This window comes from Sylvia atricapilla, chromosome 4 (assembly GCF_009819655.1).
Source record: "Sylvia atricapilla isolate bSylAtr1 chromosome 4, bSylAtr1.pri, whole genome shotgun sequence".
In the NCBI taxonomy this organism is placed as follows: Eukaryota; Metazoa; Chordata; class Aves; order Passeriformes; family Sylviidae; genus Sylvia; species Sylvia atricapilla.
This window is the reverse complement of record NC_089143.1, coordinates 54,539,062-54,555,502: the sequence shown is the minus strand read 5'-3', so window position 1 is coordinate 54,555,502 and position 16,441 is coordinate 54,539,062. Positions and strand designations below refer to the sequence as shown.

Sequence of the window (16,441 nt, the reverse complement as noted above, 5' to 3'; positions counted from 1 at the left end):
GTTTCTGCCACACCAGGGGTCAACAGGAGACAAAACTTAATTCTCTGTCTTCACAAATAAGTTGCCCTTGTTAAGATCAAATTAACAAGAAACCTTATACCACTGATACCAGAAAACTGCAAACTTCTTGGCTGGATGTGGGACCATGCACAACTATTCCCATGCAGACTGTCCACTGGGCCACAAATTGGATGTCTGTGGAACCTGGTAAGCACAATGCCAATAGAATGCCCATTCAGCCTGTAGACTCTGTCCTGCAGGTGTCTGTCCAGCCCAGTGCTGTGTGAGGACATCACCCTGCCTGGAACAGACTCCTCAGCAGCTGCGGAAGTGAAGGATCAGCGAGGTGGATTAGAGGGTGACAGTGTGGTTTGTAGAGCAAGGAGCTCTAGTGACCTGACATCAAAGTGGCATTTTAGGGGCATCATTTACCACAAAGAAAGATGGAGGAAGATGTATTTTGAAAGGGGAAAAAAAAAAAAAAAAAAAAAAAAAGCTGCAGTACATACCGGTCTGCCATGAATGCCTTCATAATACAACAAAGCTTTTTGAAGAGCCACTTTTTCAGCTGCTATCTGATCTCGTGTCATGTCCTATGAAAAGTGGCACAGAGAGAGGGAAAGGGAGGAAGAAAAAAAGTCAGATTCCTGGACTCAAGAAATATAGATCTGTGCCATAACCAAACCATGTCATACCATCATTACGTTTTAAAGATTCATCTCTACCTTCCCGTTGTCTTTTCCCAGCTACATTGCCAAAAAGATTGTTAATGTGAGTAGAAGTTTGTGCTCAATGCAGACAGATTAAACACAGAAACTTTGCATATGAAGGTATTTTATGTACCTGAAGTGGATTTAAAGATTATAAGCATGCTTTGAAAAAACAACACTATGCAACTTTTAATGTGTCTTTTTCAGTAAAGATCTGAAATGTAAATTCTACAACAGAACACATGTCCTTTCTTTTTTTCCAAATCTGAGACCAATTCCAGTACCTCTTGTAAAGCTTGACACCTTTGCTTTGACTGTCACAAATACACTTAACCAAGAACTGAACTGCTATCAGATTGCCTCTTACTGTCAATTCTGCTATGCAGTGAAAAGCTGTAGCAGACAAGAGAGGACAAAGTAAAAAAAAATAAAATAAAATTGGGAAGACAGTTAGAGAAGAATTCTCTAATTAAGTTGGCCAAAATTCCCCCCCACACCAAGCCTTTTCTTCCTATCACAGCACCAAATACCATCACAGTCCTACAGTAAGCTAGACTGCAGATTCTTGCTACAGTCAGAAAATAGTCAAAACACACGCTGTATGTTTTTCTTCTGCAGATCTAGCAAACAAAGATAATGCTGTCTGCCTCACTCTTATACAGCACTACACAATTTACATGTCAGCAGACTCAAGGACTTCATTACAAGGCTGCCCAAATCTCAGGAGCTCACAACATCAGACACGAAGACCTCTCTTCTGATAACCCTCAGAGATTACAGCAGCTAACAGAGCTCAATGTGAAACTCTGAAGGTTAGCAGTAACACACCCTGAGAGAACAACATTCAGTTTTGGAGTGAACAAGAAGCAAACAGATGACACAACCTCCAGAAGCACTGGAAGACTCAGAATTTGCCAGAAACCTTTGGATGTAACAACAAAAATAGCCAAACACAGGGCAGGAAAAAACTGCAATAATTCAGAAACATTACTAGGAATATACAAGGGTCAGACAAAGAACACAAGATGACATACAATAGAAACTGAGCTCTGGGAAAAACAATCAAGATACTAAAGGCAGAGGGAAAGGAACTAAAGCAAGTGAGCCCAGACTAAAAGCTGCAGACTTTTTAACAAAATGTAGAAAACCACAAGGCTTTCCACAAGTGACTGTGCAGCCACAAGCAACCTACTTGCACTTAATGGCCTAAATCTGACCTGTCTACATTGTACCTTAATGTCTTCAGGTCGATTTGTCTCTGCTCGTTTCTCTTGAAGCTTCTTCTGGATGGAGTCAAGGGTCACCTCCACAGCAGGCTTGGCAGATTTATCTGACAGGTCTTGCTTCTTGTCATCCTCCTTCTCCAGCTGAGAGCCAAAGCTCTTGGGGAGTGTGTTGCTGCGCTGACGCACAACAGGGCCAAGGTCTTCCTCCGATATCTTCAGTTTTGACTCTGAACAGGGAGAGATGAGTAATTCTTCATTTTCAAAGTGTGACAGTGTCATGATCACTGCCTCACATCAGGTCTAAATGAGGCAGAATCGAGCTACCCCCAAAGGTGCACCACTAGTGGCTGCTCACCTTTAAGCTGCTTTCGGAATTTGGCCAAATCATTTGTCCATTTGAGCACTTCAGGGTTGGCTGCTTTGTCACTGTGGGAAGGCTGGGAGGAAAGAAAAGCCATGCTGAATCTGTGTTAAACTACCAGGAGAGATTCACTGAAACGAGTGTGTGGCATAAAGGGCTACAGTGGAATTTGGACCCAGCATAGTGCACAACCACTGGCTTCTGACTGGCAGCTGCATATGTGTGACCAGCCCATTTCAGAACTTATTTTAATTATTCCTGCCTATCACAACACCTGTCTTAGCAGCATCATGAAATGGATTTTCTTTTTAGAAAACACAGAATATCTGATGCCAGTGATTAAGTTGTAGGAGTGACTCAGAGGGCTGGATGCACATTGGAATCCTTTTGTCTATTGTTTCCTAACAAGAGGATACCACTAAAATAGAGGAAACCTTGCATAAACAGTCGGGAAAGTGTTATGACACATATATTCACACCAAAGGCTGCCTTACATCCAAAGACATCAAATAACCCAAATTCTAGGCTACAGCAAGCTCTAAGCACTTCTTTCAGCCTTTCCCACTGCAGGCAAGATCTTTCTAGTACAGTTCTTCACCACTTAGATAGCCAAAGATGCACACATGCAAAGCTTCACAGTTCCTTACAAAGCTTTCTGTGCATCAGAAGGGCATGTCAGAACAACTGAGAGTCCAGTATGCTGCTCAGCAGCACTTGACTGTGGTTCCTTGCTCAGGAGTGAAGGCAGCTGCTCTCTCTCCTGGTGTCCTGGGATTACCATCATGCAAATGAGATCAGCAACGGTGCTTCCCATATGCTGATGTTCAATAAATAAACAATCAGAAATTGAACACAGCTGTTCCTACATACTGTCTTAAGCAGTGGTCAAAATCCTGTCACTTCACTAGCCTTCCTCTCTTGTGCTGCATGGATGTTGCATAACACCTGGAAAGGTAATCTGCTCAGTGTGCATACATATTTCTTGGGGGAAGCAGGTCTTCTGCCTTTTTTTTTTTTTTCCTTTCCTTGTTATAAAAGCTTTCAAGTCCTCTGTATGTTTGGCATATTTCTCTGGTGTCCCTCTGCATGCTTGACCCACTTCCCTGGTATCCCTTCTCTTTGCTGCTAATGCATACCTCTCCACATAAATTCTTAACTCCTAGAGACTCACTCTGTATTTTCTCTCCTCTTCGAATTTGTCCTCAAATCTCCTGATCTTTTTCTTCAGCCCCTGAATCCTCCGGGTGAGTTGAGCAGGGGTGAGGTCTTCTCTGTCATCTTCATAAGATCCTAAAGACGAACTCCGTCTCCTGCCAAGAGCAGATATTGCAGCAAAAGCTTATCCAAACAGCCACAGTACAACTTGATGCAGAGAAGACCACTTCAACATTGTGTAAATAAAGGCAAGGCTTACAAAAGTGAGAATGCTATGTTGCTATTCTGCAATGACAGATAGCAAAAGATGCTCTAACAACCTCTTTCAGCAACAGCAAATCCCTAGATATTTATGAAAAAACCCAGAAATTAATAACTAGAAAGAACTTTATCAAAAATATCAGTTCCCAGTGAGTAGGGACAGAAACCCAACGCAGCACAACCGATCCAAAGAGACGCTGCTTGATGCAACTGTGCAAACCCTTTGCAGCTGCATGTGAAAGTCAGCATGGGAAAATCACAACCCACCTCATGAAGGAATGAGAATTGGGAGGAGAAGGAGGCACTTCTGTATCATCCAGGTACTGTTGGCTCTGTCCATAGGCGTAGAAGCGAGGGGACAGCATGGGATCGCTGTCCTCATCCAGAAGCTGGCGAATCAAGCGCCCGGCCTGCGGGGAAAGGCGAGCCTCATCTGAGTCTAAGCCGTCTCGCTGCCATGAGGAGAGAGCAGGGATGGGCTCTGGGAACAGTAAGACAAAGGCTGGTTTTATCAGGTTTGTTTTATATATAAGACAGACTCCAGGTAGTTTCTAATGAACCGTGACCTGCTCACCCTGCACTGTGAGTCGTGTCACCAGGCATTCTCTAGCCACTACTCCCATCTGCCCTGTGTGCAAAGCATTACAAAGCCTGGCAACAGCAGGTAACCTACAGAAATGTAAGTCATCGCTTGGATGCAACAGAAAACTACCCAAAAGCTGACCAGGAATTACTATGGACTGACACCAAATGAGGCAAGCACCAGCTAGCACCTTTGAGGAAAAAGTCATGATGGACAGAGAACATTACAGGCACATGGTATATAGAAGAGGCAATTGGGTTCCAGAAGGATTTTTTTTCAGTTTCAGGATGTACAAAGGCTATAAATAAATACTGTGTTAATGGTTCCTCTACAGGCCCCAGCACTCCAATATGACCCTGTTGCCTGATATTGGAAATTCAAAGCCTGGGAGCACGCATAAGTTCTTCTAATCTGCAAGCAAAAGGTGCATCACATCACCACTTGTTCCACAGGGTGTTTAGCCCACATATCAACAATTATAGTAATATGGCCTGAGTTTCCCCTTTTCCCTTTCACATGCTGCTTACAGCATGGTAGGAATGTAAGGAAATCTTCAGCCCCCTGGACAACCTAACCAGCCAAAAGTAAAAGCAATGTTGTACAGGGAGGTGGTGGAGTGGGAGAGAAAGGGAAACCAAATTTAGCACTGCTGATTAGCATAATAGAGCCCATGGAAAGCAATCGCCTCAATCTTGTGATCACTCCCTCCAGATGCCATAAGGAGTCTAACATTTTGTGTTCAGATAGTTTACTAAGCTGATTTGCATGCTCCTACTTAAACTGTCTAATCCTGTGGTGCCAAGAGCCAGGCTTTGAACTTATAAATCTAACAAATAGCTCTAGAGTCAAGTAACAAAACAAAAACCTTATAGAAAGCTCCCAGACCAGTTGCAGAGCTATGAACTAATTGTTTCCTGTGCCTAGGGTGTCTATTCTTCATTCCCAAAGAGAGGGAGCTTTTGAAGTTACCAGTTTATGAATAAAAAGCAGTGTTTCCTTTTGCTGAACAAGGTTAACGTTTTCACAGCTCAGAGTGGATGGCAGGAAGATTCCCCTGCAGAACCCGTGTGCTGTTTAATGTCCCTCTCTGTACAACTCGGGCAGCGCGAGATCATCGCCGATGCAGCAGTGATGGGCTCAGTGCTGTTTGGCTTGTGCACATCTCCAAATGATGCTCTCCTCCTTTTGTCTTCTTCCTTAGAACATGGATAAAAATGGCATGCCTCTACTTAGAGGCTGGTGCTGTATGCACACTGCTATGCTACCCTGAAAGGAGGGACAGGAGGTTTTTGCACAAGCTTTCTGCATGAGCCCCTCAAAGGTGTTGGTGTTGTGGTAAGAGAGGCACATACAAGCCTAGCTCACAGGGACTGCTCCCATGGGGTGTGCAAGCCCCAAGTGTATGAAGGCTGTTTTGCCATGGTTTGGAAAGCTTATGCAGCCTGAACTTCCTTCAGATCATTTCTGCAAAAAGAGTTTTTCCAAGCTCTGTTCAGCCTTAGCAGTTTCTAATACCTGAAATATTTTGCACCCATGTCCTTGAATCTTTCTTGATTTTAGGAAGAGTCTCACAAGATCTTTTGTAGCAAAATATAGGGTAATACAAAAGGAAAAAAAAATTAATATATTTGACCAGTAGAAACAAGACTTAAATATGCACAAAATTCTTCCAGACACCTCACAATTCTAGTTGTTTGAATACCTCTCACCTGCAAACCGAATTTCCTCTTGGAAATTGTTAAATAACACCTCCCTGGGATTTACATAGGTGGAATAAACTCAGAAAAAATCAGGCATATTTAGCAGTAACTAAATTAAGCTCCTCCCACACCAGCTAACAAAGCCATTATTAATCATGTATGTTGTATGTGACTTTGTCCAAGGTGGATTTAAAACCAGATAGCATGCGATGTTCAGGGAATTGCCATGGCTCAAAGAGCCTCTGATCAAAAGACAGCAAAGCACTTCGTGTAACCTAATTTAGGCTGAGGTATGTCTGCTTTCTATTTTGTTGATTTCAAAATACTCCCCCAAAACAGAAACTCCCATTCCAAAAAAGAAAGTGTTAAAGGGGAGAAGAAAAAAAAGGTCCTAAAAGGAAAAATCAAATTTGAGACTTGACAGAAGAAACGGCTGCTATCAGCTTTCTTTAACCCTTGCTCCTGGAAGGTCTGACTCTATAGGTAATTTTGTTGCCCTTGCTGACCATATACATTTAGAAGACAAAACCTCAACTAGACACAAAGTGGCTAGACCCCTGAGAGCAATGCAGCAATTCATGAAGGAACATATTTAGATATGCACAATTACAGATTTTATCTACATCAGATCACTAAACGGACCAGAGCTGCAGTCCAGCTGTCTTCTCCCTCCTCCTGGCCAGGTGCCAGGCCCTTCAGCTGGAACCACTGGAATTGCTGGATCACACAAATACACAGAAACCCACTAAGGGTAAGCTGCTGCTTCTTCTGACAGTGCACAATTAATTCCTCTTTAACAGGATACATAATATCCTTTGTAATTCATTTAGCCAAGATAGCTATCAAAGCATTGAGCTTTTTCTGAAGGCTGCTGAACTCCTGGACTGCATGGTTTTTTGAAGTATCTGCTATGAAATCCAGTTTTAAAGCATCAACTACCATGATTTATGCTGTCAGCCTTTTCCCTTGCTGCTAACTGAAGAACAAAATTTCAGTAGATATTGTAAACATTTCACCTTTTTTTTTGCCACTGACTTGACAGCACAGTTACATTTACTCCTCTTCTGATCTGAACACATCTCTCTCCTGCTCAAGGAAAAAATCTCAGTTTTCTAGTCATGTCCACATTCCTCTCATGTACTACTTTTCCCCCCATTTTAGAATGACAACTTATCATGAGAAAAAAAAAAAAAGGAAAAAAAAAAAGGGGGGAATATTTAGTCACCATGGCTGTACCAATGCAGAGAAAGCGTGAAAAAAATTTTAATGCCTTGGTCGGACTCTCTAGGCATTTCTTTCAGGCATGCCTTTTCTAAGCTGGCACAGAAGCAGTGAACCGTGAGCCTGCTGCCCTTCAGGAGTGCTGCTCTCCCTCTCACAACCCCACAACCAGCTCATCTTTCAATAAAGCTGTCAGCCATCTGCCAGGTGTGGCTCTGCAGAGCTCCGTAGGCACACAGAGCATCCCCTACGGCAGGACAACCTCTCTGCCAACCTGCTGCATAGAGGGCTGGAGATCTTAATAAACCTGAACCATTAAGTGCTTCTCAGGAGAAGAAAGATTTATTGTATCAAACTGGTGTATAACTGGTGAGCTCCAAGCCCTCTTGCTGACAAAACCTGAGGGTTTTTTTTTATCCCTACACTGCTTATTTGCCACAGAGTTACTGGGGGCTGCAGGGCCAACAGAGGGGTGTCTACACAGAAATACCACTTGAGGTGCAGCCAGCAAAATGCCACAGGCATCTCCTGTTTCCCTCTCTGCAGCCACACAGCTCATACATGCTGCTAACACTGCTTTTACACACACCCATCTGTCAAACAAACGAGGCCAAATCTCAGCTACTCTAAATTGAAGTAGGTCCAGAGGGATTAAAAAGTCTAAACTCATTTCAACACCTGAAGTGCTAGTATCAGATGCCACTTGGAAGACTCCAGAAAGACCTCTCATAATGAAATGAATAAAGTAATTTAAAGCCCCATCCAAAGCATTCACTAGCTCAGTAACAACCTATTTTCACCATCTTATAAATAACTGTGAAAATATCCTTGTTTGAATACATCAGCAGGCATTCTTCCTACATAGATCAAAAGAATAGCCCAAATACAGTGCTACCACACCTTTTCACTTAGTGAGATGACACATCTCTCAGACAGGAAGCAAACTTTGTATTTTGTTCATAGCATGCGACAACAATCAAAAATACAATTTTAATATTTTGATGCTATTCAGTAAACAATCTTGATACTTAGTAATAAAAATAGAATGTGCCTCATCATCTTTTGATTTCTTATGCTAAAGAGTGTTACACACAAATACACTGATCAATCTAAGTTCACAGTGTTGAAAAAAACTAAATTCAGCTTCCCTTCTGCTATACTATATGGGTTTTTCTGCATTACTTGGGTTTTTTCCATGAAAAAAGTATCAATTAAGTCAGTGTCGAAACTATTTGTAGATCAGCTTCACCCTCAGGGTCTCAAGTGCTGCAATACTTGAACTCAAATTGTGTTTTTAACCTCTGCTTTTTTTCTTTTAAGCTTGAAGAAAAAATGCCTGCAGATTATTTCATAAGTGCTTGTTACTGTAAACTATGCTTGAAATCTCAGCTACAGAACTTTTTAAAAGTGTCAGTAATCGGGTGACATCAGCAGCAATCACACATCATATTGATTTACTGAGCTGCCTGCTCAGCCCAATCTGCTGACAAGGTCAGCCGCTGCTATGGAGAGCAACATACTTCCAGATTTTCCTTGAGGACAGGATTGCAAGTTCTGGGCTTGAATTAGAAACATTTGGTGAGAAATCTGCACAATAGTGCTGGCCTGTGAGAGAACACTCTGTTCTCCTCAGTCACTGCACCCGATCCAAACGTAATCCACGACAATTAGAAGCCTTAGCTGTGGAAGCAGCTCTGAACATGCCTGCTCCTAAAGCCACCTCAGCTGGCACTCACTGACCAGCTTAGCAGGCAAACCCAGCAGTCAGACATGACATCCCCAGTTCACAGGGACAGCTCGGTCCACATCCAGGGCAATAAAACTCCCCGATCCACACATGCCAAATGCACAGCGGGAAAATACTTGCTGGACCACGGGAAATGCACTGAGGCAAGGAGCTCAGCACTTGAATTTTGCTGGGGCACTGCTCATGCCCTGGGTGCTACGTCAATAGCCTGATGATTCCTACACAAGCCTCTATACTTAGCAGGTGAGGGGGATGCAGAAGGCGGGCACATGGCAAAGTGTGAGGCTATGTATTGCAGGGAGCAAGGAAAAAACGTCTCTGTCCTCGCCATACTCAGCTTTAGGTGAAGGGAACACAACCTGGAGAAGTGCAGCTACTCTTTCCTTGTGTACAGATTTGACTATGAGGTGAAATTTATGGGGAAAAAAAATCTGGTAGAAATTACTTCTAGCACAACATGAAGGGCACAGTGCCCTGCCAGCTCACCTGGCAGCAGTTATCATACTTCTGTGCCCCTGAATGAGGGCTTTTAGGGCAGCTCTGCTCTTTAAATGATGGAGAGCCTGCCTGAGTGACAAATAAAAGCTAGTCAGTGGACAAGGTTGTCTTGTGTAATTTTGTGCCCATTGTTGAAGGCTCTTTCCCAACATCTGACTGGAGGCAGTAACAGCTACAGCTGAAGGCAAGTCCTCAACCTGTAATTGTTCTCACATGTCACTTGTGAAAGTCCCAGCATTTGCCCTAGTCACTAGACAGTCTGTATTTCCTACAGTATGATCTAGAGGACCATGACCCCAAACATTAGCTCAGCTATGTCCTGAAAGAATGGATAATTTCCCAAGAGGTGGACCTACCAAATTTGCTAGAGCAAAGCAATAAACAGCTCACTGTTAAAGCATTTGTAGGTACAGTCCTTTCTCTTTTTTGTTGGGGATGCAACCAGAGCTGTGGCATGGATCCTGCAGAGATGTGTGAAGGTTTGAGTGACAGGTTGGCTGGTAGGGAAAGGGAGGATGTCCTGGTCGCTATAGGTGTGGATGTGGTACAACCCTGCCCTGCAAAGCCAGTCTCAGCAACAGACTCTGCTGTTAGCTACAGAAGCAGTCTGAGAGTTGACATTAAGATATTCCTCCTCCTGGCTGCTGCAAGCTTGATTCCACATCCACAGCTAGGAAAGACTCAGTCTCTTCTTGCTGAGACACAGAAGGCACCATTTTGCTGCTGTTCACCCACACCAACAAAATGGTGATTCTGGAAGGCACACATTTCAGAAGATGATGTCTCTCTCACCCCACACAGCTGATTCTTTTGCAACTGCCCACCTCCTCCTCCTGCGAAATACACGTGAACAGAAGGGAGGAAGGAGCAATCAGAGAGAAGCACAGTCACATGTGCCCATAATCCTGTCTTATATTTGCAGAGCAAGAAAGCTGGAATCCAAACATAAGAGCATGCCTACTAAGAGAGAGCTGTACCAAAGAAGCAACTTATTTCATACAATGGGAAAGCCTCTGGCAGACAGAAAGGAGCTGTGTTCCCCCCTTCATGTGTTCATATGATTCCTATTAGTAATGCAGGAAGGAAAAAAAAAAGTCATTATTTCCAAAGGTTCAGAGGACAGCTGAAGCCACACATCACCTCTGAGAACACAGACATGCTCACCCTGGCTTGAGACCCTGCAGGGCTCTGCTAATTGGCCCCTCAGTAAACATCCAGCAGCCAGGGCTGCCTGGGAGCCCTTCCATGGCGCTTTGATCAGCCCTGCTGCATGTGTGGTGATTCCACCCAGGGAATCCCCACCCAGCAAGCAAATGGAAAAATTCCCTCCTGTGCACAGTGACTGTTTGCCTGGCTGAATCAAAGGCAGCCATGGCTGCGGGTTTTCTTTACTCGCACCTGAAGCATCGTAACTACTCTCCTCCAAGAGAGAAAGGCAAAACATACTAGGTCACGTACACTGTGGAGGCAGGAGCAGAGAACTTCCTTTCCTTCCCAGTGTTCCTCAGAGACTGTCATTTCAGAGCAATGAATTAGTTGCACTTTTTCCCTCGCTTGCTTTATTAAAACACCACACTTGTGTTTTCCTGCTTCTTCTTTGTCAAACCCCATCTTTCACTCCTAAAGCATAACCTAACAGAGGAACTCTGGCCTGCGCACAGACACATACACTGTAACTAGAAAAGGGTTTGATCCCAGAACTGCTGGACACCTTCATTTCAAGTTAATTTCAAATGAAATCAAGGTCGTGGCACCCACAGAGTTTGCCCAGATTCCCACTCATACATGAGTAAGTGTACAGCCAATCAAGCATGTACTCTGGAGAAGAGAGATAAGAAACAACATTAAAGCAATTTATATGACATACAATCAATTTAACACTGCCATTTAAGCTGGTGATCAGAATTCCTTCACAGCATACACAAAAGTAAGTTGTTTGTAAGACCAAGTAGCAGATAGACAGCACTTTTTACCAGCTGTGCTTTTCAGGTGTGAATCATTATTTCCAAACGGTGATTGAAGAGAAGTTCTTTTTAGAGTTTGAAATACCCAGTTGCTTTGAAGCTAGGGCAGTCTAGCTTAATTACCCATTGATCAGCCACTGAGAAATAAGGTATCTTGAAACCCTCAGGGACTCAGTACTAAAAAGGACATGAAAGTAACTTGAAGAACAAAACATTTCATTTTCCACCTGTAAGCGACAACTACATTCAGTACCATTCAGTATTTGCTTCCAACTTCTCCAAACTTTCAGTTCTATATTCAGGACAAAGTTGCTTTTCTATAGTTTTCAGCAAGACAACATGGTCACATAAAGATACACCCAGCCCACTCAGGTTTCCTCCTCTCTCATTTCACTCACACAGCCAGCCATCACACAATCCTACCTTCCCAGTTGTTGTCATCACACAGTGATGTTAAATCCAGCCGAGGCACTTCAGATACAAAGCTGTTTTCCTGATCATCAGCATCTTGATTTCTTTGCAACTTGTTTTCAGGCATGCTTGGATGTTCTTGAATCTTCATACTTGAAGTCAGCTATGTTCCCATACACCCAAGGAAATGAGAGAGAAAGGAAAAAAAACCAAAAAACGTTTCAGGATGCAGAGGGGGGAAAAAACCCCTGCGAGTCACAGCAGCAGTAAGCTCATGCCTTTGGCTAAAAAGATACGAACAGACCCTAATGCTTCCTGCTCCAAATTAAAATCCCTTGCTCGGTGACCCCTGTGTACTAATTGCTCACTCACACCAGCAAAAAAATCCGTCCATCAGCCTTCCTTGAATTTTTCCTTCTTTAGAAAGCTACTACAAGTTCCCGAGACTGCCTGCCCTGACAACTGCATGCAGATGAGAAAGCTTCCAGTAGTGGCATGGGATGAAATGGGAGGGAGGGAAGCAGGGAGGCAGGGAGAAAGGGAGGGGGGTGGCTGCGTACACTTCCTACAGGAGCGCAACTCCTTCAAGCAACAACAAAAATGCTGCTGCTGATGTGAGGCTGTAGCAATATGGTGCCTTCTAAAAAGCAGGCACGGAACTCCTGAGGCAGCAGCCGCAGCCAGCCAGCAGCACAGGCTACGTACATGAATGCTCTCATGCAGGCTGTGCTGGCTCAGATCAATTAGTGCCAGCTAAGCTGTGCTGGCTGCACATTCCCCCATTTCCTGTGGTTGTTTTCTAGCTGGGCGTGGGGAGAGCAGAACTATTTATGGAGGAGCTCTGGGTATTAAAGCGGTCTTGCGCAAATCCAAACGGCAGTAGGGTTTGGCATCTCAGCTGCAAGCAGTGTGGACTCTGGGGAAACGCCAAAAAAATTCACACAAGCATCCAGTAACAGGAATTAAAAAAAAAAAAAAACAACCAACAAAAAAAGCAGAGTTCTGTCAAGTACACGATTCATCAGCCAGCACTACCTAGAAGCGAGTGCAGTTTGTCTCAGCCCTGTTCTCCCCTGCACATACCACACGTCCGTGTGCATTTGTGCAGAAATCCCTGCCATTCCCACAATCCAGGGACACAGTGCGCGTGTCTGTGACAGCGCCTGATGAGAGCGCTTCTGTCACTCCAAAACAAACTAGCTGTAATGCCTCACAGAGGGCAGGAGGGAGAAGGAAGTGTAATGCATGTACATAAACATGTACTGTGATATGTATAAACCCACCAACAAACACAGAGCTAGATGAATAGACAGGATTATGTTGCTACATAAACTATTGGGATTTGTTAAGAACAGCTTAGGCATAATTCTCTCAAATATAGTCTAGTGGGCAGTCAGCATGCAGATTTTCCCTCTGCAGGTATTTTGAAAATCTAGTAAACAATCTGCGTATTCTGCTATGGGAAGAAAATGGGCCAACAGAAAATAACCAGTATTTTTGGACCTATTTTCCTTGTGAATCCAGAAGCACGGCCAAATACTCCAATATCCTTAGTACATGCCAGTAAGGCACATTTACTTTATTTCATCTGCAGAAAGCTAATGATGTTTTTGGTGCATCTTTTCCCTTTTGAAAAGAGAAAAACAAGTAAATTTCATGAGGAGGGAAAAAAGTTGCCCAGTAGACAAATCATATGAATGAAGGTTTTTATCTGGATTCAGTTCCATCAATCCCTGCAACTGAATAGGGTGCTAAATAATTCCATCTAGGCTTCCTTTCCCACAAAAGGATCAGGTGATCTTTTGAGGTCCCTTTCAACCTGGGCTGTTCCACTGTTCTAAAAATCTGGTCAATAAATACCCTGGTATTTGTAAAGAGTGTTCTGCATTGTATTTGTGTAAGGTGTGTATTTCCTGTTCATTTCAATAAATGGCCTTTTTGAAACATTATGACAAAATGAAACACTAGACAGTTTGCCAAGCACTAATAACTCATGCAGCTTGACGCTAAATCTGATTACAAATGTGTTTATTGTGAGAGCTGTATGTGGAAAAACGCTAATTCACCATTCAATATCTTTTAAGCTGCTTCCAGGTTGGGAGGACTTAGGTATTTCTCTAAGGTCCATTGACAAATTTCCTGCCAGGATTTAAATAGTCTGTGTACCTCACAAACAAAGATTGGTCAGCGGCCAATGTACCATTTGATAAACTGCTTGTGAATTGCTGGCACAGTGTTTAAAGGTGATATTTTAAGGCAAGGAAAGAAATAAAGCACTGAGTTTCAAAACTGCTGCTATTTTTAATAACAAAGAAGTGTGAAGGAGAGGAACGTATCTAGATTTTCACAATTTCAAAGGGAGCAACCTGAGAACACCATTTCGTCACCACTACTGATACTAATTAGAAATAAATGTCTTTCTATGAAGAGAGTACAATCTTCTGACTTACTAAGACTTAAAAGATACCTGTAGCAGATATAAAGGCATTTCCAAGATAGGTAAACATTTCAAATACACATATATTAGAAAGATCATATAGAAGTCTTCTTTCTCCTGAAGTCATTTCAGTCATTGGAAATATTTAAAAGGTATGTAAAAAGAGGCCTGTGCCCTGCCTGCAGCCAGTTACTCTTCTTTCTTTGCTCACTGATGTAGGCCCTAATACAATGAATAAATCATTAGGTGCTCTGAAAAACAGTGGTGGTACAAACCCAGGAGACTCAAGAAAGCAGATGTTTAACTTCCTTTGCATTAATGCTCCAAACCCATAGAGTGGTAGATAATTCAGTAGTCCCATCATTTATTTTCTTTTTTGATTTCCTGACATCATCAGCTGCCAATCTCTAGGAAAAGAATCAAGTAAAGGAGAACTACTTCATTCATACTTAGGTATGGATGCGCCCCGATTTCTTACAAATCAAAGGGGCAACAAGTTGATGATGTTGGTAACAGTTGGCAGTCACAGTTCGCTGCAGATATTACATAAGTGACTACAAAAAATCTTCAAGGAGGTACTTGAATTCTGCTTTTTATAAGCTGCTTCTGCAGCCATGCTTTGCAGGCACCAGTAACTGCAGATCTAAGTCGCCTGGAGATAAGTCAGCTGCATTCATTCTCCCTGCTCCAATGGAGATTGAGCATAAAGAGTAGCTCCAACAGCAAGAAATAAATGGCAACAGAAAGACTTTTAAATTCTGATCAGGAGGTTGCATTCTGTTCAGTTACATATGAATTCCAAGCAACTCCATATAAAGGGCTTGCTTCCCCTACATGTGATCTTCCATTACAGCCACAAGCAGGAGGCATCCTTAAGCACATTTTAGGAATACAACCTCATGCAAGAACACAGCCATTTTTTCGCCTTCCTCCTACCTGAGCCATGCCAACACCCCTCTACACTTTATTGCCATGTCAGTATGAATCTTAAATACTTTTCCCTTATCAAAACCTGGGTACTAGAAACCTGTGTTTTTCATCCTGGAGCATAGCTACTTCCAAAAGCAGATTATGAAAGTTACAAAACCACTGAAAATTCATTTGAGGTTTGTGTTTCAAGGTATTTTTACAGTCTCACGGAGACCCAAGTCAGCATAACTATGGCAAATTCCAAATCCTTTTCCTAACAGCTTTAACTGGAGGCAGGGTGAGAAAGAGAGAAGAATATGAAGAATCCTGTCCTTTCCTCAACCTGAATGAGTTGTTTGTTATGAAACATATGTCTTTAACCTGCCCTAAGCAAAAGGCTTATAAGGGGCAAGGAATGTAAAACAACTCTGCAGGAATGTAACATTTTCTTGACCTTATAATTCCTATATAATACACAATCTCTGAGAGGTTAAGATCCTCTCCTGCAGTTAAAATTTTACACTTTAAAACTTTTTCTAAAGCGTAGTTTATTTTAAGGTTATGATTTAATATTTAAATGTATCTCCACCAGGCTAATTTACAAGCTTAATAGGAGTATTGTGTGGCATGGTATCAACAGCAGCTTTTCCACACACAAATGGGTAAGTGAGGAACAAGGTGTTCCAAAATCTAGGCTCTGGAATATACAACAGCTCATGAGCAACTGCAAGGGATTACTGACCCTGTGGAAGCAAAGTAGGAGATCCATGCCAAACCCAATCAGAGCAGTGATCAAAGGGAGCCCTGAACATCCTTTGCAGGGGCTACACATTTCAGAGTCCCACAGACTTCACCAGCTACCACACAGCTGATCAGCTGTTAGCAACCTTTTACCCTTCCTGCTACGTGGAAATAATTCCCACCAGAAACAAAGTCTAATTTTAACATACTACCAGCCTTCAGGCAACTCCAGACAGCCAGAGAAACCAGACAGTGGCTACAGCTGCTTTACTGTGCCCATTTAAAATGGAGGCACAACTGAGGGAGAGGTGCCTCAGATAAGTCTCCTCGGTATTTTAAATGCTTGGCTCTCTAGAGGTTTGTTTTTTTAAGCAAATGAGCCAGTGACTGCAAAGGGGTTCAGTCTAACCCAACCCCAATCTTGGAAAACACCATAAAACCAGTGCAAGAAGTGTGTGTGTGTGTGTGTGTATGTGTGCACATGAGAAATTGAAAGCTGGGAGAAAAACTGCTGCCA

General features: G+C 42.9%; 1 protein-coding gene across 3 annotated transcripts in view; it reads right to left on the bottom strand.

Moving 5' to 3' along the window:
- The window catches only part of FAM13A (family with sequence similarity 13 member A), a 117,620-nt gene that overhangs the window by 15,303 nt on the left and 85,876 nt on the right, over positions 1 to 16,441 (bottom strand). For all 3 annotated transcript variants that reach the window (XM_066317951.1, XM_066317949.1, XM_066317950.1), the window contains 6 exons: positions 11,850 to 12,000; positions 3,981 to 4,194; positions 3,469 to 3,607; positions 2,292 to 2,373; positions 1,943 to 2,163; positions 510 to 593 (listed from right to left, as the gene is read on the bottom strand). In XM_066317951.1, coding sequence (XP_066174048.1) covers positions 510 to 593; positions 1,943 to 2,163; positions 2,292 to 2,373; positions 3,469 to 3,607; positions 3,981 to 4,194; positions 11,850 to 12,000 — 891 coding nt within the window. The remainder of the gene's footprint in view (positions 1 to 509; positions 594 to 1,942; positions 2,164 to 2,291; positions 2,374 to 3,468; positions 3,608 to 3,980; positions 4,195 to 11,849; positions 12,001 to 16,441) is intronic.